The sequence below is a fragment of the Chaetomium fimeti genome, assembly GCF_033439085.1.
Source record: "Chaetomium fimeti strain CBS 168.71 chromosome Unknown B0H64scaffold_12, whole genome shotgun sequence".
Taxonomy (NCBI): domain Eukaryota; kingdom Fungi; phylum Ascomycota; class Sordariomycetes; order Sordariales; family Chaetomiaceae; genus Chaetomium; species Chaetomium fimeti.
This window is the reverse complement of record NW_026944340.1, coordinates 663,498-685,963: the sequence shown is the minus strand read 5'-3', so window position 1 is coordinate 685,963 and position 22,466 is coordinate 663,498. Positions and strand designations below refer to the sequence as shown.

Sequence of the window (22,466 nt, the reverse complement as noted above, 5' to 3'; positions counted from 1 at the left end):
GCTAATATAGAAAGGTTAACTATAGTATAAGGAAAAGAAGAGAAGAGGAAGTAGAATAGAGGAGAGAGGGAAAGAAAAATTTATAGACCTATATATAGGGCAGGGTTACCTAGGAAATATAGGCAGATAATATAGTATAGGCTTATAGGAGGAAGATATATAGTAGAGAGGGTATAATATAGTAATTTATAGTAAATAATAGGAAGGTATATATATATAAGTTATATAGTAGGAAGCCTACCTATACCCAGTATATATACAGCCCGGAGCCAGTATATATAACAGCTTCCCGGAAGCGGCGGAGGAGGGGGGTATATTAAGGGCCGGGCTATACCCGGCTAGTGGGAAGTTAGGAGCTTTGTCCTGACCGCTCTGTGTCCGGCGCAGCTCCGGAGCGGAACCGTACCGGGCCCACCCAGATTACGTGCTGGTAGGTCATACAAAAAGGAATTCCCGTATAGGGCCCTGTAAAATAGCTTTTCCCTCCTTAAGCTTTCAGAATAGAATATTGTACGCCTATCTGCAGTTGCCATAGGGCCAGCACCTTATAAACGAAAACTAACCTATAAATTAATTAATTAAAATTAGAGAGAGGGTAGCAAATATAGGTGGTAAATATTGCTATTTTTATCTTAAGAAGTATTGAGTATAGCTGTTTAATCTGGAGTTTACTTTTAAAAGGCTCTGTGTTCGAGTCCTCGAAGGTGCTCTATTTTTTCGTAAGTCTTATAATTGTAAATTTGTAAACTGTAAATTTGTAAAGTGAAAATTTGTAAACTGTAAATTTGTAAAGTGTAAATTGTAAGCTGTAAATTGTAAGATTTGTAAAATTTGTAAAATTCGTAAAATTCGTAAAATTCGAAAATTTATAAAATTCATAAAGTTTATAAAATTCGTAAAATTCAATAAGTAAATAAATAATTAAATAAATAATTAAATACTAGAAAATTAATATTTAAATTTTTTAATTGAAAAAAGGGCTTATAAAATGGATTTAGCTATAAGTTGGTTTTTTAATACTAAAATTATCTTGGAAGAAAATCGTCTCTGGGCTCTATGATCATTTCGGACGGAAACCATTTTCAAATGACGTCTGTCAGAGATCAGTCATAGGTCCGGATCATTTTGGAGCCCCAGGACAGTCACAGTGATCATTTTGCAACCCCCCCCCGGCGCGCTATGGTAGGTACTGTAGGTACCTAATGATTACCTCAAATCGCGCAGAGAGCGAAGGGAGAGAACAAACCTGAACCAAAGTACAGATTAACGTCTTAGTACCTACCGAAATTTGCCCGCTAATTATCCTCATCCTCAACCACCCACCAGATGATAAATCATACCAAGCAGCCCATTTTCGCCGTCCCACCCGGAACTCAGTTCCACTCTGCAGCCAGAGCCCTGAGCTCTCTCTTCAAGACCTTGCCACTCGCGCTCTTGGGAAGCGCCTCCACAAACATGATGCGATCGTGCAGCCAGTGAGTCTCGTCCAAACGCTCCTGCACGTAATCATCAATCATCTCCCGGAGATCCTCTTCGTCGTGCTCGTCCCTTCCCGACTGAGAGCGGACCACGAAAGCTTTGGCCCGCTCCCCAGCATTTTCATCAGGCACACCAATCACAGCGACATCGGCGACGGCTGGATGCTCGCGCAACACAACTTCGATATCAACAGGAACGACTTGAAGTCCCTGATGTTGGATTGATGATCAGTATCCGCTCTGCACCAACAAGGGAGCCATCCTTGGAGACCACTCACCTTGACCTTGATCATATCCTTGATTCGATCCAGGACAAAGAGATGCTCGGTACCATTAGGGCTCTTCTTGAACATGCCGATGTCGCCAGTCCGTAACCAGCCGCGTTCATCGAACGCGGCCTTGGTCGCCTCGGGGTTTCCGAGGTATCCTATGAACAGATTAGGCGCTGAGAAGAGAATCTCTCCCGGCTTGTCTAGCGACTCAATCTCTTCACCGTCAGGGCCGACGAGCCGAGCTTCTGTCAGGGGTAAAAGGGAACCAGACGACCCCGCCCACGTGTCGTGCGCGCCGGTAAGGTTCGTCAAGACGGCAGTCTCTGTTAGCCCTGTTTCACCGGAGCCGAGTCAGTGTTGAGTCACTTGGGTGCAAGCGGGAGAGGCGGTGATGAGGTACTTACCATATCCAGGCAGGACCTTACAGTTGGGGAGCTGGGCGTACACCTTGTCCGCCAGGCTTCGGTCAAGCCCGGACGCGCCATTGGCAATGCTTGTTACCGAGGACAAATCGAACATCTCGAATAAAAACGGATTGTTCGTCAACGCAACAACGATTGGCGGCACCTAGAATGGAATCCTTTGCATTAGCGACTATCCCAAGTCGTGGGAATGGCAAGACGCACAAGGTAGAGCCGTGCAATGCGATACTGCTGAACCGACTGCAGCATGAGCTGCATGTCGAATCGTGGCAGGACAATGAGTGTCTCGCCGCGCCAGGCTGCGACGTGGCCGATGAAAAGACCATAAACATGAGTGAATGGGAGTACGCCGGAAACGGCGTGTGGATGCCAGGACTCCCCCTGCACGTTCTCGTGCGCCGACATCTGTAATGTATTAATTGTGAGGCTATAGTGCGTGATCATGGCCAGTTTCTTCCCCGGCAGGTATGTGGTTAGCGTACGAGCTTATCATTCATGGGCATACATGCACGTACCTGCTTCCCGGAAGTGCCACTCGTTGAGCATAAATACGCAACTTGCTCCTTGGCTTGACCCTTCCTCCATACGAGCGGCTCGGGTGGCTGCACCTGAAGACCCAAAGCGACCAGATCTTCCAGGCTCTTGAATCCGTCGGTTGGCTCGGGGTTCTTGAGAAATCCATCCGGTAGAGGGAGCGTGAATATCCTAGACTGTGCAATAGACAGGCGAGTCGCAACTTCGACCGAGGTGGATACCAGTGTTTCGCACGTGAAAATAACGCCGCACTTTGCCGCTGTCATGTGCGATATCATCTCGCCCACAGAGCTGGTAGGGTTAAGTAGCAAGCAGATTCCGTTGAGACGGTGGATAGCCCAGCTGAGTGCGAAGAAGTCGATCTGGCCTGACATCAGCGCTAACCGGCCATCAAACGGTAGATGAGATAAGTACGGACCGTGTTGAGACTGTAGATGGCCACCACCTTGTCCCAGGGTGAGCCCTCGTTGGTGGACCACCCGAGTTCCTTGGCCACGCCTCCGGCCAACCACTCGACTCTTTGCTTCAGATCCGCTCGAGAGTAGGACTTGCCTGATATGGGGTCGACAAGCAATACATCGGTAGCACTTTTCTCAGAGTCGCCGTTCAATCCTGCCAGGGTGGCCTGGCCCAGAGGAATCGAGTCTGGAATTTCCCATGGGATATCCGGCACCCACGCTGGGCTCGAGAACACCATATTGACCAACGAAATGGCTGAAAAGTGATGGTTGAATCTTGCTCGTGCTCACGAGAGGCCGCAGCTGTGTTGTCGGCGAAGGCTGAGTAACTGGTAGTTAGGTTCGTGAGTCTGCACTGCGAGACGGTGTATAAACGTATAAGTAACCACATCATCCGCACATGCGCCTCGAATCCACTTATACAACCCCCCAGGGCCAATAGCAAACGAGTGGCGATCATGAGTGCCGAGCAGCAATTGATCGTCCCGTTGGCGCATTCACCACAGATCAACGCTCGCTTGGGCTTTCAGCTCTCGTCGGCTGAGACACACTACTGGGGTACCAAGACAGCACAGCACGATCGACAGCTCGATTTGCTGGCGGCTAACGCGCACTGCATTCGGGCTCTTGGCGAGGCGGAGGTCAGGACAGAGGTACATCTGTACCGAGGTAAATTAAGCTCCCACGGTGCTCTAGATTGGGCCCATATTCAGGAGTCCTAGTCTACATTTAGTATGGACGAAGTACACCGAACAATTCTTTTTTTCACTATTGGATTTCAGGTCTGGCCGGGCTCTTATTGCATCTCGACCGGAAAGACATGTGTGATTCCTCGCAGGGCCTAGACCATTAGCCGCCCCTGACATGTCAAACTCCTCACCACCGCACTCACAACCGCGTAGCAGTTATTCCTGAACCTATCAGCACCAGTGTTATTGCGGGCCTCCCAGCCAGGGTCCGAGCCAGGGACCCAACGCTGGCGTCGTTCTGATCGCCTCGGTTCTGTGAGAGAGTGCTCCGACCATGTTGAAGATTACTTGGCTATTATGTACTATGGTTTATCGACATGCAAACAAGAATTCTCCCCTCGTCGGAGTCAAGGAAAGCGCTGTTAGGTGGCGGTGGTGTGAGATCCCAAAATCAGGCCGTCGCACCGCCATCGCCGAGATAGCCCAGCAGAATAGTGACCCCCGCGATCAGCTTCACTCAGCCCGTCTCAGGCCAAGGTGGCAACTGCTCAGTTCCGGAGAAAGGAAGGGAAAATCGCGGTATCGAATTTAGGGTGTTGAAACCGCCGTTTTAGCTGCTAAAAGAGCCCTCATAAATCATGTCCCTCCTAGAACCGGCGGCGCCCTCCCCAGACGACGAGACATTACCCACAACAGTCCCCTGCTCATTCGCATACGGCGCCCAGGCGCTCTTCAGCGACCAGATGGCAACGTTCACGGTAGCCCCGGGGGGCAGAGCCTGCGACCCCAGAGACAGGGTGGTCAGCGGCTGGGTGGGGTAGAAGAGCACGGTGGCGGCCTGGACGCCGCCGTCGAGGAACCACTCGCAGATGGAGCGGTCGAAGAGGGCCTGCATGCGCCAGGAGGCGAGGGTGCCGTCGCCGCCGTCGTACACGTTGGCCGCGCTGAACTTGTCGGTGAAGAAGATGTTGTCGAAGCCGCGCACCAGGCCGCGGTCGATCCAGAAGGGCGTGTCGCCGCCGAAGAAGAAGCCGGAGCGCAGCGACTCGCCCGACGCAGGGGATGTGAAGGTGAGGTTTAGCGTGGTGCTGCCGGTGACGAGCGTTGTGTTGATGCCCGTCACGTTGGCCTCGATGTACAGCGCGTTGGAGGCGACGTCGGAGAAGTCGAGCGAGAGCGAGGAGTTGCCGAAGCTTGTGGTTTCGAGGGGCTCGTCTAGCACCGGCGCCGGGTCTACGAGCTTGTTCATCATGGTCAGGCCGATGCGGTCCGCCTTCTGCAGGTAGTTGGCACGCGGGGCCGTCATGGCGCTCCGCCAACCTTCCAGGTTGCCCGTCGGTACCTGCTGCGTGTATTGCCAGTTGGACGCCCAGCCGATGCTGATGGCATCCTCGCCGTCGGGCACGCCGTAGAAGTACTGGGCGGCGTAGTTATCCTTGCCGAAGTCGGTGAGCCTGGTCGCCGAGTCGAAGGGGATGAAGTGAGTGCCGTTGAAGTCGCCGGGGAAATACTCGGTTATGGAACCACCCAGCGGGGCGCCAGGCTGTACAGAGAGCGTCATCACATAGGCCTCGCTCGTCACCGCGCCCTCGCTATCCCTGACTGGGAGTTTCACGAGATTGGGGCACTCGTACTGGGTCCCGAGCAGACCGTGGTAGGAAAAGTTGGATGCAAAAGTCCAGTCCTTCAGGTCGGGCGAGGTGAAGATGCCGACGGCAAACTCCTGCGAATAGGCGATGACGGCGACCCAATGATCCTCATACCAGATGACCTTGGGATCCCGAAAATGGATGCTTGTGCTGTCTATCACGGGATTGTCGTCATACAGTTGAAATGTATACCCGCCGTCGTGCGAGTAAGCGATGTTCTGCGTTTGAGGGCCGGCGGCGTTGGGATAGTAGCGAGCGAGGGTGAAAATGGCGACCACGCCGTTGGTCTGGTCCGGGAAGAAACCTGACGTGTTGTTCACGTCGACCACGGCGCTCCCGGAAAACACAAAGACGCTCTCCTCTGGCGGGAAGAGGGCGATCTGCTGGTTCTCCCAATGGTAGAGATCGCGGCTCGTCGCATGGCCCCAGTGTTGGTTTCCGGCCCCGAGACCCGTAGGATTGTACTGGTAGTAGAGATGGTAGGTGCCGTTGGCATCGACGAACATGCCGTTGGGGTCATTCATGAAGAACTGCGGCGGGGAGAAGTGGACTTGGGGTCGCAAGCCCCCGGAGTAGTTCCCTGGGATGGGTTGCCCCGTTGGCACCGCTGGGTTGATAAAGGTGGTGGCATTCTGAGCACATACGGCCGTTGCGAAGGCTGCTGATATGAAAGCGGTGGTTTTCATATTGAGAAGCAGCATTGGGATGTGGTGCCGTGGTCTGTGGGTGTTCGCGTACAGGATGCTGGCGTGACGGTAAACTTGGAATTCCCGTCCACCGCGGGTAGACCTACCTACTTAAGGACTGGATTTCAGTCGTCAACGAATGATCAACGTCATCAAGAACAACCCAGGCTTACCTATACCTACCTAGTTACCCCGCCCGGACAGCGGAGTGCATGTTTGTTGGATGCAACAGTTACTGGCAACCGAACCACGCCATGTGGATCTCTCCGGTGATTGGCCTCGGTGAGGTTTTCGAAGAGGCTGAATTGGGTGTTTTCTCTATCCTGGAGCTGGATGGGATGCTTTGGGAACGCAAACTGAACCGCCGGGTGCCCCGATTCCAGCCATCCGGGTTTTACACGCAGTTCGGGCAATTTGGGGGCCGAAAGAGACGGGTATGCACGGTGCCTGCATATAGATTATATCCAGCTGAAAATGATCTGGGTGTCCTTCGTACGAAGTAGTGCGCGGAGTATTCCGTACATCCAAATAACATCGGCCCGAAGTAACCAGTAAAAGGGGGCGTGGTACCCGTAGCGGTTGATCATTTAACCGCCAAGCCGCCGCGGGCTTACCTCACGCACGCAATCTTGGAAGGGTCGAGACACACCGCCGGCCCATCCTCCCCTTTTCGGACGGGGATTCTCCTCGCCTGGGCTGGCCCACCCAACAGGCTACCCAGCAGCGTGCACTGCCGAATATCGCAGCCGAGTAGGGTAGGGCATTCAGTTAGGTACGCTCGTTCCTGGCGAGGCGTTCGTAGACTAGGGTATTATTGTCCCTATTATATCCGTACCTATGTGCCTAGGCACCTAGGTAGGTATGGTACCTAGGTAGGTAGGTAGGGAGGTATGTACCGACATGGAGGTAGATAGGTACCTACCTATGTACACTGAAGCGGCGAAAGAAAACGACGGGAGAGATGGAAAGATTCCAGCAGAACACGCTTATTTATCAACACGACACAAACCTTGTGGGAGAACCCACAAATGATTTCATTCACACCGTCTCGTTGTTCTTGTGGCTTTGCACTTGCTGGACGAGAAATTCCTGACATTTCCTTACACAGAGGTCCTGCTCCTCCAGAGACAAACAAACAGCACTACCTTCCTCGCACATCATACCAACAGCCAGTTCGATAGCTACTTCCACGTCTTCCATACTCTCGTAGTTTGAGTGCCAGCAAGACGAGACGACATGGCCAAGGACGGCGTCATCTCCAGTTGGTGGGAACTTCCCCCGGACGAGGGCCGCATACATATTCTTGAACCCCTCAGGGGTCTCCCACTGGCCATACGGCACCTCTCCAGTCCGGATTGTGTAAATGCAGGAGCCGATGGCGAATTGTTCGTGCGAGGGGCCGGCGACTACATTCCTACCCGGGCGATAGAAAGGGTATGTTGCTACTTCAACCTTGCGCCCCCGCATTTGAGCCCGCCCAAAGTCGCAAATCTTGACGTGCTCAGTTTCGTCCAACAGAATATTTTCTGGTCGCAGGTCGCCGTGGAAGTAGTCAATACTTTCTAGCCACGACGTAGCGCTTGCGATTTCCTTGATCCAGCGGAATTGCCGTTCCTCCGGAATGGGAGCGGCGAATCGACGGCTAAGTCGCCTCTCTAGATTGTCAGGCTCAAACTTCATGAAAATGGCGATATCCGTAGATAAAAAATACTGGACGACGTTCGGGTGCGGGGGGTTGTTGGCGAGTGCTTCGTATAACGTTCGCTCCCGTCGTAATATTTCTTGGTTTTCAGCCGCCCTAGCCTCTTCGCTTGCGGTGCTGTTGACGATGCGGTGTGCAATCTTCACGACAATCCCGGTGTCGGCGAGTCGAAATATGTGGCCATATCCGCCGCGATTAAGGTAAACTGTCCCGCGGAAGGGATTGAAAAGCTTCCGTTGCGCTGATTGCCGTACATTTACCATTATAGATCTCGGACGCGTGAAAAAAACCTAGACAAATATTGTGGATTGCCGCCGCCCGATCTTGCTGATACACGCAACTTCCGTTGGCCGGTCAGAACATACGCGATTCGGCCTGGAAGCAGTGACGAAGATCCCGTCAGCCTCTATCCCGGTTTCGGATGGAAGTATTGATGCAAGTCACAACTTACTTCGTTGCACTTGTTTCCTCCAAAAGTGCCTGTCACCAAGACCTTGAGTCTTCTTGGGTCTTGGCCGGGCGGAATTGAGAGGTAGGGGGTGAGAGCGGAGAAGGGGACGGGGCAGCCTGCCGTTTTATCTGCAGAGCCAATCCATCCAGAGCCCTGAAAGACATCCAACAGCAGGCCAGCTGTCCGTCCTTCCGTAGTTGGACAGAGCCGAATGCAAGTCGTTCCCCGGCCGGCGAGGCAGCGACCCCGCACGCAGTCCGGTGTCACCATGGTAAATCAGAATGAACCGCCGTAGAGCCTCATGCCTCGAACGGAGCATTCCGCGTCGTGGTTCCAGAACCTCCTCGATCTCGGGATATTTCAACGTATGACGTGCGCCTGTCCTTGATGCTGATGCGTAAAGATGCAATGCTCAAATTTCACTGCGGCAGGAACTTCAGCTCCTTACAGGTAAATTCTCTCAAATACCTCCGAGCCTACCCAGCGTCAGACACCGATGCCAGCGCCCTTCGATCCATCTTCCCTGCGTTTATAACGCCCGCCAGGCCGTCTACCGCGCAAGAAGAGACCGATTAGGACAATCCTAGGAACCTTCATTTCCGTTCAGAGTGGACGAGTAAGAGCGAGAAGCTTTGTCTCAGTTACTGCTAACGGAGAAACTCGCCGGTCTTCCCCCCTACACCGAAGCGTTGGTTGTAATATGGGAAGAGAGAAGGAAAACAAGGCATCTGCCATTGACAACCTAGCAGGCTAACGGCCGATCTGTCTTATCGTGGGCGGGGACACCCGCTGAAAGAGTTGAGACAAAGAGCTCCCTGGCCGTGGACCACGCCCGGGAAGGCAAAAAGGAGGAGATCTAGGGGAAAGGATAATCAGTTTAGAAAGGGTGCTTTTCCTGTGAACAGCATAGAATCATCGAACACCCGGGCAGCTTGACATTGTTGGAAACGACGGCCTCGAAGCAACACACCATCGACACACGAATTATGAAGGTCATGCATTCTTGAACTACCAGCCGACATGTATTTGGCTGATTAGAGTTACGCTAGTCCAGCAATCCCAAGCGAATCGCGCTGGCGGGAGCCTCAAAAAGGAATGGGGTGAGTGGTCCGTGTCGTCGAGCGTATCAATTTCTAGCGAACGGTAATAGTTGGGATACGAAAGACGCCTTCTGAACCACAGAGACTTGTGCCCAATGCGCTTTGGAAAGGCAAGGCATGGCTGACGTGTTCCATCGCTAAGCACCAACCTTGCCCTCGAGGCGCTGGAAACCGCCAGCCTGGGCGATGTCCTTCTGCAGCGCCGCCATCCTCTTCTGGTCACCAGTCGGGTCCTTGGAGTCAGCCTCGAGCGTCCACTCGAGAAACTCGTTGGTGTAGTTGGGCTCGAAGGACGCATCCAGCACGCCCAGACGCTTGCCGTACTTGGTGACCTTCTCCCAGTCGCGCTTGACGTTCTTCAGGTCGCGGGAGAAGTAGGCAAAGCTGCGCTCGAAGATCTTGCGGTTTAGCGCCGAGCCCATGACGGGCTTGAAGTCGACGTACTCGGCCCAGGCCTTCTCGGGCTCGGTGAGGACGAAGTCGGTGGCGCGCTTGACGGCGCGCAGGAAGGCGCGCACCTTGTCCGGGTTCTCGGTGATGAACTGCTCGTTGCCGATGTACAGGATGGAGCAGAAGCAGCAGCAGCCCAGCTCGGCCAGCTCGTCGATGCGCAACATCTGCACGTCCGTCTTGGGCCGGCCTTGGGCCACGAGCCACTCCTCGAGCTCGACCATCTGGACGTTCTCGAGGCCGATGCCGGCGTCGATGCTGCCCTCGATGATGGCCTTGGACACGTTCATGCCGCAGCGGATGGCCGTGTAGTCCGAGGGGGACATGCCGTAGTGCGAGGTCAGCTCGTCGATCTGGATCTTGCCGAACTCGCCAACGTAGCCGATGCGCTTGCCCTTGAGCGTGCGGAAGTCGGTGGTGATGCCCGAAGACTTGAGGTACACCACGCCGGTGAAGGGCTCGTCGAGAAGGCTTCCAATGGACAGGACTGGGAAGTCGCGGGCTTTGGCCTGCCTGGGGGGTCAGCAAGTTACAGGCCTAAAGGATCTCCCCTGAACGTACGGCAAGGGTGTGGATCATGGCTTTGAAACCAAGGTCAACCTTTCCGGTGCCAATGATCTCAGTCACATCCTACGGAAAGGTCAGTTGGAGCCGGTATGGAAGTGTGTCGTTTTATGCTCACACTAGGGTCGTTGGGCTCAAGCAGGGCAACCTTGATGCCTTCATCCTTGAAATAGCCCTTGGCCTGGGCCAGGTAGAGCGGAGCGTGGTACGGCGTAGCGTGCCTGGACCTGTGTTAATGGTGGACACAATGCGGTATAACTGCCTATCGTCAATCAATTCCAATGCGTACCAGTTGGTCAAGAAGGTGATCTTATCAGTCGACATCTTGACAGATCAAAGCGCTACATTGAGTTAGTACTCAACTCACGTGTGCCCAGCCAGGCACTTGGGGGGGTGGGGAGGCTAAGAAGCATGTCCTTTCGCTGGTATTATCCAGATCAAGTTCGACCGGTATTTCTCAGAACAACAACATGCTGTGGCGTCCTCAACTCACCTCTCCCTGTTGTGACGCAGGGAGAGGTGAGGAGAGGGGAGACCACAGCATGCTGTCGAACACCCGGCTGCTTCATTAACTGAAGTTACCTTGATCTTGTAGATATCTTCCCTGCGACAGGCGCCATTGCTTCTGCCAGGGCATCGTACAATGCTTGGGTCGATTGTTGGTGTTGGGTTTCGTTGGTGGCAAAGTGTGAGGGGTGGAGCGAGGAGTCGAGGAGAGGAAAAGGAGGAGAAGGCGGGAATAGAGGTTAATATAACGTTAGAATTATCCTTACTCCGCTCAGTGCACCCGCACCCCGCCCCCACGCATCCGCAACCGCGTCCAAGGCCAGCAATATCTGTCAATGTTTGCTCCACCCTCTGATGCGGTCATGCATGAGGTATTGCGTTCGTGACCTATAGGAGGTCGGTTGCTGATGCATTCAACCCTTCTTGAGGGGTGGTATGACAGGGACCCCGCGGCAATAACCAAAGGAAGCCATCCATGATGGAAGTGAGGGGATGAGGCAAAAGTGAGCGCCATTGTGTGACAGCAAGGGGCACTCGGCGACGAGGTTGGGATCCCATCCGGTGAGGTTTCAACACACGAGACGAGCAGCTCGGATATCTTTTGACTAGCGTCCTTGGGAAAAACTAAGGTACACGACATCTGTGGGCATAAACCCTTCACTTGCGGGCCCATCATGGCATCACCTCGGACCTCATTGTCATCGGTAACCTCGATTCGGCCGCTTCACCTGCCTTGCATCGGAACAGTAAGGCAGCGTTTATGACCGCCAAAGTGACCGGGTCGGTATGGAACATGGAAACGAGGCAATCATCCTTTGCTCGCCCGCAAATGTCTCTCTGTCCATCCCGTCGCCTTCACCTTCTTCGGTTATTGACGGTCGATGCTGGTTTGGCGATCCTGGCTTGGCTAGCTGCCGGTATCGGAGGATACAAGAACTTAACAGTTCAATGGTAAGACTTCGTAATTATTGTGAAGGGAGCGAGGATCAGGATCTGATAAACTTCTCTTCTGAGAACCTGGAAATCAGCCGAGAGCGAGAAGGACTTCACTGGTATTTGATTGGGAATGCGCAAGACGAAGCGCGTTCCCGAGTTTCGGACATTGAGCGCCAAGAAAGAAGATCGGCCGATCTGAGTTGGTGGGGAAGAAAGAAACTGCCAAGCTTTTGACCGGAGGCTCGGAAACCCCCACACTCCAAATCCCAACTTTCAGGATAAACCGATAAAGTTGAGGTGCCTAATGAAGTTGGAGGTATTGAGCCAGGAGATAACAGGGAAATTGTGGTTTAATCTTTGGTTTGTGGGTACAATGTATGTTGCCACCACTACCGAGCACGGTGAAATTTAGGTAGGTGTTGGTTGGTTACTGGGAAAGCAGCTTGTTCAAGGGAAGAGAGATCACCACGATCATTGGCAACTCCCAAACTGCCCTTGTGATGATGAAGGGTTAGGGCTGCTATCGTGCGCCCTGCCCCAACCGTTGAGGGGCCGGCGCTCTTGCCCAGTAAATTTACGTGTTTCCTTCTCACTGTCTCCGAATGAACCGGTTGAGTTGTCCCACTCCTGCAAGAGCTGATGGAAGGAGAAACTTGAAAACGGGGTAACCATGGTCAACTCACGTGTCAGTACACCACTTCTGCGGGCGCTCACTCGATGCACAACCCCTCAACAACGATTCCCGTCGTCGCCGATTTTCGCAACCACACCCCGGCACTCAAGCCTTTTCTCCTCATCATCCTCCGCCGCCCACAACAACACCACCAACTCCAACAACACACCTCCCAACTCTAAGCCCAACCCCAACTCCAACCAGAGCAACAACGGCTGGCGCGTAATGGCCGAGAAGGACATTACCAACTACCTGCGCGAGACGCACGACCGCGTGTTTGAGCACAACCGATGCTGGGCGGAGGAGAAGCGGGCTAGCGACCCGGACTTCTTCGTCAAGCTGTCGGCGGGCCAGAGCCCGGACTACCTATGGATCGGGTGCAGCGACTCGCGGATCCCGGCGGAGCAGATCACGGGCATGGAGCCCGGGCACGCCTTCGTGCACCGCAACATCGCCAACCTGGTGTGCAACACGGACCTCAACGTCATGAGCGTCATCACGTACGCGGTCGAGCACCTCAAGGTCAAGCACATCGTCGTGTGCGGCCACTACGGCTGCGGCGGCGTTCAGGCGGCTATGACCGCCAAGAACCTCGGCCTGCTGAACCCGTGGCTGCGTAACATCCGCGACGTCTACCGCCTGCACGAGAAGGAGCTCGACGCCATCGAGGACAAGGAGGCCCGCTACAACCGCCTGGTCGAGCTCAACGTCGAGGAGCAGGCCCGCAACGTCATCAAGACGGCCTCGGTGCAGCAGTCCTACGCTGAGAACCGCTTCCCCGTCGTGCACGGCTGGGTGTTTGGCTTCAAGGACGGCTTGCTGAAGGACCTCAAGATTGATTTTGAGGGGACTCTAAAGAACATTCAGAAAATTTATAACCTGACGGAGTAATGGTAGGGAGGTTTGAGGAGCGGAAGCATGTCACTTAACCTTGGACCACGTTTCGGGTTGAACTAGCCTGCGCGGTGTTTGGTGTTGATTGTTGTTTCGGTCCCTTGACGACTAGGTAGTTCCAATATTCAAGGCGGCGGGTTGAGCTTTATGTTCCCCAATGATTCTTGATACAATACGAGATAGGCCTTAACGGGCCTTACTGATCCCGTCCGAGGAACAGCTAATAGCTGGAGTGGGGACAGCTGAGCTTGGCCAGCAAACAACGCTGACGTGAGAACGGTCTTTTCAGCCAAAGCTCGCCTTGCCCGTCTCAAAGTTGCAATTCAATGCCAGGATCGCTTTTGGCGGAGAAGGGTGAACAGTGGGTTGGGCATCGTGGCATCCAACACAGCTTTAATCAAGCCCCATTGCTCAGCCAATTTCCTCTTTTTGTCTTCAGAAGTTCAGCCCCATATCTCACTCCCTGGTTTGCGTCAGAGAGTGCTTGGGTCGTTGCCAAGGTGTGACTGACGAGACTGAGCAATGCCCTTTCGAGGTTAGCAACCACCACATCAACGGGCTGGGCCGGGGCGAACGAGCCGGACCACCCCAATTGTCGGTGCCTGGAACGGAATTTTTGCCCTCCCAAATTCCGACGGAAATCGAGGACCAAAGACCAATGGCATCACGGTTCAGTGACAAGCCGCCCTCATGGCACTGCAGGGGAGATGGTGTGGGGAGCAGGGGTTAAAATTGGAACCCGAGCCAATCTGAGCTGGGCTTGGCCTCATCCCGGCCACCTCATCTCGGTCCATTCAGGGTCTCATCGAAGGCACGGCAGGGGCGACAGGTTGGTGTCGGTTGGTGTTGGTTGGGGCTCGTCAGAGAAGGATGAAAAAGGCTCGCCATGGCCAACACAATGCAACCCGGGTTCGGGTCCAGCTTGCAACCTTCAAGTTCTCTTCAAAAAGTCGATTTCTGCCTGTGATGTCGACCATCACGCCGATTTGAAACTTCCCCTGCCACTCGACGCGGTCTCCTCACACTCCTTCCTTCCGCAAATACTTGACATTTTCTTCATCTTAAATTTTTTTTTTTGTGATTCGAGTTAGTTTGTGATATTGGAAAATGGTACTCGGGTTTCCCACGGCCTTGCTGGCTGCATTTTCCGCACTTGTTGTCTCTCCGGCCGCCGTCCGGGCTGCGGACCTGGAGAGTGCGCTTGCCGGGCAGGCAAACCTCACAACATTTCGCGGTCTGGTTAAGGTGAGCATTTTGGGTCTGTACGTGTACTCATTGTAGGCGACTGACAACGGAAGAACCACACCGATATCTTTGCAAACTTAGCCAAGGGTGTGACCATTGCTGCGCCGAACGACAATGCCTTCATGAAACTGGGCAACTGGAACACATACAACGAGAGTACCGTAGCGGCAACTCTGAAATATCACATTCTCAAGCAAATCATCGATATGCCTTCTATCATCAAGGGTGACTCGGTTTGGGCTTCGACGTCATTAACTGATGAGAACTTCAAGGTAACGGGCGGCCAGCGTCTCATTCTCACCAAACAGCCCGGCGGCGAGGTCGTTTTCACCTCTGGGTTCGCCACCCGCGGCACCGTCCTGACAGAAGACCTCCCATTCGACAATGGCCTCGTCCAAGTCATCGACTCGGTCATGCGCGTTCCCGAGACGCTCGAGTCGACCGCACGCAGCGCCTACACCGACTTGACGGCCTTCGTCGGCGCTCTCTACGCCACCGGCCTGATGAGCGAGGTCGCCCAGCAGAAAGACGTGACCATCTTCGCCCCGCGCAACGCCGCCTTCCAGCAGCTGGCTGGCGCGTTCGCCGACATGGACGATGAGACGCTGAAGCGCATCCTGCGCTACCACATCGTGCCGGGCCAGCTCTCGCACGTGTGGGAGCTCAAGAACTCGAGCTCGCTCGCCTCGGCGGACAAGGGCAACAAGGTGTCCATCACGCGCCACACCAACTTCATCTACGTCAACTCGGCCGAGGTCATCCAGGCCGACATCCTCATCTCCAACGGGCTGGTCCACATGATCGACAACGTCCTCAGCCCGGACAAGGCCGGCGCGCGCCCGGACGTCACCCTCACCACCGCGCAGTCGCCCGTGTTTACCCCCGTCGGCGCCACCGCCACGGGTACCGGCGAGCCCACGCCGTTTGCCTCGGACTTGCCGTGCACGGCGAGCTGTCCGGCGGCGCGGCCGACAGGTCGCCTGAATGGGGCGGGGACGGGGGAGGGAGACGTGGAGCGTCCGAGCTCGAGCAACGCCGGTGTTGCGCTTCCGAGGTGCACCGGACTCGCGGGGGCTGGCGTTGGGATCGGGCTGGCGGTGGGCGCTGTGATGGTTGGGTTATGAGATTGGATGTAATCTGTGATGTCTGTTTTATGAGATGAATCTGGGTAACGGTACCGCAGCACACGCCCGTGATATTGTTCATGCTCGCTCACCCACTCCTCGGTATATGTTCCAGTTGCGATTTTCGGCCGTAACCGCTATGGATTGTTTCAACCTGAGTCGAATGGTGACAGGTGGGCCTGAAACTGGAAGCCTGCGCATTTATCTACCGTGTGGATGGCGGTTGTGCGTCTATCACCTGTCGGGGAACATGGGATATGCAGCCCAGTCCTCGCGTGGTAGAAGACTGGCAATACGCGGCTAGAGAGACTCACGTATGCAGAGTCCTTCAAATTAGCAACGAGCGAGTAAGCATGATAATAACTCTTCAACATGCGGCTGGTCTCTTACGGTTGCGCGAGAAGTTGTGTCGCACCATGACATTGCGGTTTCCGTCTCACTTAGGACCCTCAACCCCTATTCATGCGAACCCAGGGAGTAACGAGGTTTTCTCCGCCCTCTCGACCTTCTTTTTGCAATCGTAGATGAAGTTTGGCTACGATTTGGCTAATCTGACCTTTCGGGAACTACAGTAGGGCCCATCTACCGAGTCAGCTCATCATCACTCCTCGGTACCCCTCGTCATCTGAAGGTCAAGGCAACACACCCCCGCTTGCCTGTACCTCGGAAGGTTGCTTCATAAAGTGTTCAGTGAATGTTCAATGAGTGTTCCTTGTAGTTTGCTTTTGCACCGTTCCATCCGACACTGACCAAGACAGCGCGCACAGCTCCCGATTCGCACGCTATTAACCAGCCACGCTGACGACTTTCGTTTCCCAAAAGAAACCACACATCCATCTACTACTATTTTGCTCAAGCAGCAGCGATCTGGCTTTCACCCTCAACACTACCTACCACAAAAAGTCGTTAACGAACCCAACAAAAATGGCAAGCGCTCCGTTGTCCTGGGCCCATCCCACGCATCACCTTCCATTCTCCTCTCGACCAACCCCCCTCTTTTCTTGGGTACAAGTCCTCGTCGGATTCATTGCTCTCTCATCGCTCTTCGACACCTCGCTCGCAGCACCCACAACAGCACCCCACTTTTCGAACAACTTGAACGCTGTCCTCCCGCCGCGGAATATCCTCATCGATGCCGTCATAATCACCCCAACCCACGACACCACCACCACCACCACCAACAACAACAACCACCCCCAAAACACAGCAAGAACAAACCGCCCCACCACTCACAACATCACCCCCAGAACCGACCCCGACCCCAGTCCCGACCCCAACTCCCAAATCGATCCCAACCCCAACCCCCTCGACGATACCATCCCCCAACACAAGAAAATACCACCGCCCTTCCCCGCCAACATGTACGACACGCCCGAGCACGCCATCGCGTCGGGCGCGTTTCTGGGCATGCTGGGGACCTGCGTGTTGTGGGCGATGCGGCTCTTCGGCGGGGTTTGTTGGCGGGGAGTGCGGGATGCTTGGGCTGTGACGGGAGGGTTTGAAGGCGGAGGGTTGCCGGGGAGGGTTGGGGGCGTTGGTTTGGGTAGGTAATTAGGGAGGGGTGAAGGGTTGAGGGGTGATATAGGCATTGGGATAGGGGAGTGGGGGATGGGGACCTTGGTCGGGGGGCGTTTCGGGTGCTTGGGTTTCGGGGGTGTTGTGGTGTGGCGGAGGTGTGAAGAGATGGACAGGACTTGTTGGGGTTGTTTGACCGACTACGGTAATCAGACGGGCTTGACAAGTACATAATCGCAACTACAACTGCGACCTTCGATGGCCAAATGCCAGCGGGGACTTCGAATGTTTTGAGAGAGACTTCCCGCCTCTTCGGAGCCGTATTTTGTTTATTTCGTTTCCCCTCGCATTCCCATCGCTACCTCCTTTCTTCATCCCCAACCGTATACCCCCTCGCAACACCACTCCTTCCTTCCTCAATGGCAGTACTCGCCTCCTCTGCGTAATCACTTCCCAGTCCCTGCCATGTCCGTTGCGCTCGTAGATATTCAGCCCCAGGACTGACGACTCCGTTAACCGTGGCTAGTTCAGCCTTGGGCCGCAGTGTCAGCGCGCTGCTCGATTTAGTCTCCGCGCCAGCAACACCCCCTTCGTCCTTGGTCTTCCCATTCAACCTCGCAACCCCATTCCTCATCGGCCGGCTATGACTAACCAACTTCCCCGTCCTCAGGTCAAACTCCGGCGGCGCCGACTCTTCCTCATCGCCATCCTCATCAACTCCAACCTCAACCCCATTCCCTACCCCATCACCCTCCGGCATCCTATCCTCTCCTTCCAACTCCCCCAATCCCGCACCCTCCGCAACACCCTCAATACCCCCCCACCACTCCCCACTCCAAACCCTCTTCTCATCCCCCACCAGCGCCACCCCCAGCTCGAACGGCGTGACAACCGGTCGATAAAACCCCGCATCATCCTCCACCAGCGCGCTCTCCCAGCAGCCGACCACAACCCACCCATCCACCTCCGCAAAATTAGCCAGCTTCGCGGGGTTGAGCTTGCCGACCACCACCGTGTAGCTCTTCTTCCCCGCCGCCGCGATCTGCCGGCGGATGGCGTCGACCGAGGACAGGTAGTTGGTGACCGATAGCGTGTTGACCAGGATGCCGATGATACCCGCCGATGCGAGGGTCAGGAGGCGCGCGTAGCGGCGGCCGAGGAGGCGGGGGGTGGAGAATTGCGGGGTGTGGAGGGCTTGCGGGGAGTCGGGGGTCGGGTGGATGTGGAGGGCGGCGACGCGCGAGGAGAGGGCGAGGAGGAGGGCGGTCGGGGGTTGGGAGATGTGGAAGATGGAGTGGGATTTGAGGTCGTCGGCTGAGAGGCTGATGGGGGAGGGGGCGGCTGCTGCTTGGGGGGTGACGAGTTTGCGGTTGGGGATGAGGCCGGTTGGGTCGTGGACGATGGCTGTGGAGAGGAGGTTCGTGTACCCGCGGGCGTGGAGTTCGTAGGCGAGGGAGGGGACGTGGTCTTGGTATGTTACGTCGGCCATGAGGACGGCCGCGGTGTCTTTGTCAGGGTACTGCTTCTCGAAAGCGGCCAGGGCTTCGTCTCGGTCGAGGTTATGGTGGGTGAAGACGTAGATGACAGGGAGCCGAGAGGTCGGTGAGAGGCATGAGCGGCCGTAGTGTACCACGACCTCGGCATCGGCGTGTTCGGCTGCGATCTCATCGACGCAGCACGCGCTGTAGGAGGTGTCGGCGAGTATGGTTATCTTCTCGGCGGTCTTAGGTGCATCTGCCGGTTTGGGTAGAGAGTCGAGCTCGGTATTTAAGGCTTGGACTACCCGTGGCCCATCGCGCAACATGTGGTCGGGAAACTGCAGGGCTACTCTCTTCCACTCGCCCTGTCGCACTTCCCTTGCCGTCCGCTCGATCTCGTAAAGTTCGTGGAGCTCATCGTCGGATCTCGGCGGTAACTGCGAGTCTGTTTCTGGAGTTGCAACGGCGTACTCGAAACCCTGTTCGGCCGGCGTCGAAAGAACGGGCGCCGCTGAGAGTTCGGCTGCCATTGTGATGTTGGTGGGGGTTTGGGAGGTGCGCGGCGCTCAGCACGCTTCGGCCGAAAATTTTGGCGGGGTCATCCGAATTCAAATTGCCCCGCGATGTGGGTGACGTCGGGTAACAGTGGGCCCAGCAGGGGCACGGCGAGCAGGCGGGGAGAGGCAAGGCAGGTGAGATCCGGCCGCAGGTCTCCAGACCAGTCCGAGAGACGGCAGGCCAAAGGGGGCAGTGCAATGCTTAATGAGACCGTCCAAGACTCAGAGTGTACCATACACAATAAAGAAAGGAACCGTTGATGCAAGCTTCGTTATCAAAACTTTTATTTCTTTTTTTACCCCGCTTCGTTCCTCCTTTTCTTTTGTGGAATCAGCCCGGTTTCCAAGTCTCGCTCCCGCTATTAAAATGTTATCCAAGGACTCTCACCCGCTACCCAGGGTATCGAAATCTATCTACCCATATCGTAACGCACCGTTTGGATGCTCTAGAAAATCTTCCGAGGGCTCCATCCAATGGCCAGCACGCGGGCGGTGGTGTAGCACCCTAGCGCAACGACATACGCGACGCCCGCGAAGATGATTAGGTTCCTCCAGGCCTCATCCGATGATCCGGAATCCAAAATTGCGCCGCCGATTGGGACACTGCTGAGGGTCCCAAAACTCGCAACCATCATGGCGGTCGAGAAGAGGCGGCCATACTGGCGGTGATCACACAGCTGCCCTAGGCAGACGGGCACCAGGCCTAGGTTACTCCCGCTCGCGAATCCAAAGAGCACGGCGTACACAATTAACACAGCTTCCGATGTCCCCGCGGGTAACCATAACGCCAGGACCGTGATGACGCACAGTGCGATGGTCACGATGATAACGTTGAACCGCCCGAAACGGTCGGCGAGAACCCCAGGAAGTAGTCGCCCCAGTACGGACCCGGCATTCAGGTACGACAGAAGCAGGTAACTCTCCGTTGCATCTTGGCCATTGGCCGCAGCGAATGAAACGATGTATGTAAGAGGGATGAACAGGCCCCACTCCATAAAGAAGATGCCAATCGAGGCAAACGCGAAGCGGGCGTCCTTAAAGACAGTGAAATCAGGCCAGACAGACTGCACCTTGGGCCGGCCATCAGGACCCCTGGCGGGCGGCAACCTCGTCTTGATAAAGAGATTGGACGGGATCGCCAGACCGAGCATGATGAAGGCCAGAATGCGGCAGCTCCAGCCAAACCCGACACTGGGTAGCAGCTCTCGGAGCAATATGGGGAATATCACGCCGCCGACGCCGCCGGCGGTTGATGCGATCCCCGTAGCCAGCCCGCGGCGAGCGTTGAAGAAGTGCGCGATGGCCCCGTAAGCTGGGCTGTTCAACATCGCACCTCCCAACCCGCCCATCACCGAGTACGTAAGGATAATCTGGTAATACTCTGTGTCCCTGTTAACCATCAACCGTAAAACAAGACAGACCGCATTGACCCAAACCGGGGGGGGGGGTAAATAACAAACCATAAAAACCAGAAAAAAGAAAAAAAAAGAACATACCGTCGCACCAGCTCAGCAGCAACAAACTCAGAAAGATCAACGCGCCGCCCACAGCGACCGGCACGCGCGCGCCAAAGCGGTCAAAGAAGGGCCCGACCTGGATGCCGACGAAGAAGACGATGAACAGGTACAGGCTGAAGATCCAGCCGATCTCGGACGCCGTCTTGTGGGCCAGCTGGTGCGTCGAGAAGTACGACTCGAACACGGCCGCCGAGTTGATCAGCCCGAACAGCGACAGCATCGCGCAGAAGGACCCCAGCACCACCAGCCAGCCCGTCAGCCCGCCCTCGGGGAAGTCGATCGTCGTCGCCGCCGACGGGTGCAGCGTCAGGGCTGCCGCGGTGGGCAGGTCGGCGTCGTCGAAAGGGGGGCCGTCCTTTTCGTTGGGGATGGCGGCGGTGCCGTATTGGCATCTGGTGGTGGTGGTGGTGGTGTCATTGTGGGCGGCTTCGATGTCATTGGCGGTGTGGGCGGGGATGGTGTCACTGGAGCTGGACGGGGGTGATTGCTTTTCGGGGTTGGGGAACGAGAGCGTGGACGAGTCGGTTGTGGCGTAGCTAACGTCGCTAGCTGGGCAGGCGTTCCCTGCCTGGACAGTATCGCTTTTTCCCGTCATTCTCTCGTGTTCACGATAATCGGCGATAACGGGCAGCAGGGGAAGCCAGCGAGTGGGTTCCAGTTGGTTCGGCAATGCTGGGTTTGGGCACTTACTCCGGCTCGGAGACGCTGATAAACTTATCTGGGATGAATTGGAGACAGACCCCGGTACTGCTTGGTAGTGGCACGCTTTTCTTCACCAATTGGCCCAAAACTATGGTTCTCAGTGAGGATAAAGATAAAAGAAATGATTGAACGGTTTTGAGTTGGAGGAAAACTTTCAGTTCTTTTTGCCTGCCGTGACCAGAAAAATTCTCCGTGGGTCGGTCTCATTCTCCACCTTCCCCCAAAGTCAAAAAGCAACCAAACAAACCAGCATGCAGATCCATCCTCCTCCCGACCCGGTAACCGCTTGTGCTGTATCGCTTTTTTGCGCGCCGCATCTAAGTCCTACTGAAATGGGGTGTGACGGTATGACGGAACATGAAATCGCCGTATTCAACTTACAATCGCGCAAAGTCCGGCTTCCCGTGTCTCAACCCGTTGCGTGAGACACGGAGAACTTGCACCGGAGACCGCCACCTCACCCGGGTCTTGGCTCCCGACAGCCGATACTAGCCTGTCAAGGCCCGGGTTCTCCTCCTCTCTACACGTTATTCCCGGTTCGTTTTTGTGCCGATAAACGCGAGGAAGAATTTTCCAAGACGAGATGGCTTAGTTAGGGTCTTGTGACCCCCAATGCCTTGTTGATTCCGAAGAGTCGCACTCATCGGGGTGCTTACAGCTCCACATGGATCGATCCGCTCCCATGTCTCGGGACTTGTGCAGCGTCAGTCTCACCGGCACGCCGTCTACAGGGGCTGGGTACCTTACCTAGTAATCCGCATGTCCGACTTCGTAATGCTTGTGCTTCGTAACGAGGTGACTGATGCGGGGTGAATTGAAGATGACAGGCAACAATCCATTCGGCACTTCGTGGTCTCTCACAC

At 55.2% G+C, this 22,466-nt stretch overlaps 9 protein-coding genes across 9 annotated transcripts; 3 read left to right on the top strand and 6 right to left on the bottom strand.

Annotated features, from left to right (window-relative positions):
* Positions 1 to 1,171: 1,171 nt before the first annotated feature.
* B0H64DRAFT_368292 (uncharacterized protein) lies at positions 1,172 to 3,478 on the bottom strand. The gene is made up of 6 exons (XM_062801969.1): positions 3,125 to 3,478; positions 2,688 to 3,068; positions 2,377 to 2,625; positions 2,155 to 2,317; positions 1,757 to 2,082; positions 1,172 to 1,688 (listed from the first exon to the last, which is right to left on the bottom strand). Exons 1-6 carry the CDS (start codon positions 3,401 to 3,403, stop codon positions 1,374 to 1,376), a joined length of 1,713 nt encoding a protein of 570 aa, XP_062654314.1. The 5' UTR covers positions 3,404 to 3,478; the 3' UTR covers positions 1,172 to 1,373.
* Positions 3,479 to 4,463: 985 nt separating this feature from the next.
* B0H64DRAFT_331640 (glycosyl hydrolase) lies at positions 4,464 to 6,188 on the bottom strand (the record flags this gene model as incomplete). The annotated part of the gene is made up of 1 exon (XM_062801014.1): positions 4,464 to 6,188. The coding sequence occupies one exon, from the start codon at positions 6,186 to 6,188 to the stop codon at positions 4,464 to 4,466; it is 1,725 nt and encodes a 574-aa protein (XP_062654313.1).
* A 637-nt stretch (positions 6,189 to 6,825) lies between these two features.
* On the bottom strand, positions 6,826 to 8,457 carry B0H64DRAFT_412175 (kinase-like domain-containing protein). Its single transcript, XM_062804904.1, has one exon. The coding sequence runs from the start codon at positions 8,151 to 8,153 to the stop codon at positions 7,227 to 7,229; it is 927 nt and encodes a 308-aa protein (XP_062654312.1). The 5' UTR covers positions 8,154 to 8,457; the 3' UTR covers positions 6,826 to 7,226.
* Positions 8,458 to 9,247: 790 nt separating this feature from the next.
* B0H64DRAFT_56803 (NMT1/THI5 like-domain-containing protein) lies at positions 9,248 to 11,257 on the bottom strand. Its single transcript, XM_062808448.1, has 6 exons — positions 11,229 to 11,257; positions 11,064 to 11,108; positions 10,745 to 10,796; positions 10,574 to 10,676; positions 10,453 to 10,521; positions 9,248 to 10,400 (listed from the first exon to the last, which is right to left on the bottom strand). The coding sequence occupies exons 3-6, from the start codon at positions 10,777 to 10,779 to the stop codon at positions 9,579 to 9,581; spliced, it is 1,029 nt and encodes a 342-aa protein (XP_062654311.1). The 5' UTR covers positions 10,780 to 10,796; positions 11,064 to 11,108; positions 11,229 to 11,257; the 3' UTR covers positions 9,248 to 9,578.
* A 1,104-nt stretch (positions 11,258 to 12,361) lies between these two features.
* On the top strand, positions 12,362 to 13,845 carry B0H64DRAFT_412166 (carbonic anhydrase). The gene has a single exon (XM_062804903.1). It carries the CDS (start codon positions 12,569 to 12,571, stop codon positions 13,460 to 13,462), a length of 894 nt encoding a protein of 297 aa, XP_062654310.1. The 5' UTR covers positions 12,362 to 12,568; the 3' UTR covers positions 13,463 to 13,845.
* A 434-nt stretch (positions 13,846 to 14,279) lies between these two features.
* On the top strand, positions 14,280 to 16,217 carry B0H64DRAFT_412165 (FAS1 domain-containing protein). The gene is made up of 2 exons (XM_062804902.1): positions 14,280 to 14,710; positions 14,764 to 16,217. Exons 1-2 carry the CDS (start codon positions 14,573 to 14,575, stop codon positions 15,832 to 15,834), a joined length of 1,209 nt encoding a protein of 402 aa, XP_062654309.1. The 5' UTR covers positions 14,280 to 14,572; the 3' UTR covers positions 15,835 to 16,217.
* A 226-nt stretch (positions 16,218 to 16,443) lies between these two features.
* Positions 16,444 to 17,522, top strand: B0H64DRAFT_56731 (uncharacterized protein). The gene is made up of 2 exons (XM_062808446.1): positions 16,444 to 16,535; positions 16,600 to 17,522. Exons 1-2 carry the CDS (start codon positions 16,529 to 16,531, stop codon positions 17,334 to 17,336), a joined length of 744 nt encoding a protein of 247 aa, XP_062654308.1. The 5' UTR covers positions 16,444 to 16,528; the 3' UTR covers positions 17,337 to 17,522.
* B0H64DRAFT_56732 (putative diphthamide synthesis protein-domain-containing protein) lies at positions 17,523 to 19,421 on the bottom strand. Its single transcript, XM_062808447.1, has one exon. It carries the CDS (start codon positions 19,355 to 19,357, stop codon positions 17,708 to 17,710), a length of 1,650 nt encoding a protein of 549 aa, XP_062654307.1. The 5' UTR covers positions 19,358 to 19,421; the 3' UTR covers positions 17,523 to 17,707.
* A 149-nt stretch (positions 19,422 to 19,570) lies between these two features.
* Positions 19,571 to 21,769, bottom strand: B0H64DRAFT_452251 (major facilitator superfamily domain-containing protein). The gene is made up of 2 exons (XM_062807194.1): positions 20,881 to 21,769; positions 19,571 to 20,765 (listed from the first exon to the last, which is right to left on the bottom strand). The coding sequence occupies exons 1-2, from the start codon at positions 21,494 to 21,496 to the stop codon at positions 19,831 to 19,833; spliced, it is 1,551 nt and encodes a 516-aa protein (XP_062654306.1). The 5' UTR covers positions 21,497 to 21,769; the 3' UTR covers positions 19,571 to 19,830.
* Positions 21,770 to 22,466: the final 697 nt, after the last annotated feature.

Excerpts from the sequence above, each read along its gene's own strand:
- B0H64DRAFT_56803 (XM_062808448.1), bottom strand. The coding sequence starts at position 10,779 with ATGTCGACTGATAAGATCACCTTCTTGACCAACTG. Across the intron at positions 10,677-10,744 it reads ATCACCTTCTTGACCAACTG|GCACGCTACGCCGTACCACG; the intron begins GTACGCATTGGA and ends ACACAGGTCCAG. Across the intron at positions 10,401-10,452 it reads CCATGATCCACACCCTTGCC|GCCAAAGCCCGCGACTTCCC; the intron begins GTACGTTCAGGG and ends CCCCCCAGGCAG.
- B0H64DRAFT_412175 (XM_062804904.1), bottom strand. The coding sequence starts at position 8,153 with ATGGTAAATGTACGGCAATCAGCGCAACGGAAGCTTTTCAATCCCTTC.
- B0H64DRAFT_412165 (XM_062804902.1), top strand. The coding sequence starts at position 14,573 with ATGGTACTCGGGTTTCCCACGGCCTTGCTGGCTGCATTTTCCGCACTT. Across the intron at positions 14,711-14,763 it reads CATTTCGCGGTCTGGTTAAG|AACCACACCGATATCTTTGC; the intron begins GTGAGCATTTTG and ends TGACAACGGAAG.
- B0H64DRAFT_56732 (XM_062808447.1), bottom strand. The coding sequence starts at position 19,357 with ATGGCAGCCGAACTCTCAGCGGCGCCCGTTCTTTCGACGCCGGCCGAA.
- B0H64DRAFT_412166 (XM_062804903.1), top strand. The coding sequence starts at position 12,569 with ATGGTCAACTCACGTGTCAGTACACCACTTCTGCGGGCGCTCACTCGA.
- B0H64DRAFT_368292 (XM_062801969.1), bottom strand. The coding sequence starts at position 3,403 with ATGGTGTTCTCGAGCCCAGCGTGGGTGCCGGATATCCCATGGGAAATT. Across the intron at positions 2,318-2,376 it reads GCATTGCACGGCTCTACCTT|GTGCCGCCAATCGTTGTTGC; the intron begins GTGCGTCTTGCC and ends ATTCCATTCTAG. Across the intron at positions 1,689-1,756 it reads AGGATATGATCAAGGTCAAG|GGACTTCAAGTCGTTCCTGT; the intron begins GTGAGTGGTCTC and ends ATCCAACATCAG.
- B0H64DRAFT_452251 (XM_062807194.1), bottom strand. The coding sequence starts at position 21,496 with ATGACGGGAAAAAGCGATACTGTCCAGGCAGGGAACGCCTGCCCAGCT. Across the intron at positions 20,766-20,880 it reads GCTGCTGAGCTGGTGCGACG|AGTATTACCAGATTATCCTT; the intron begins GTATGTTCTTTT and ends ACAGGGACACAG.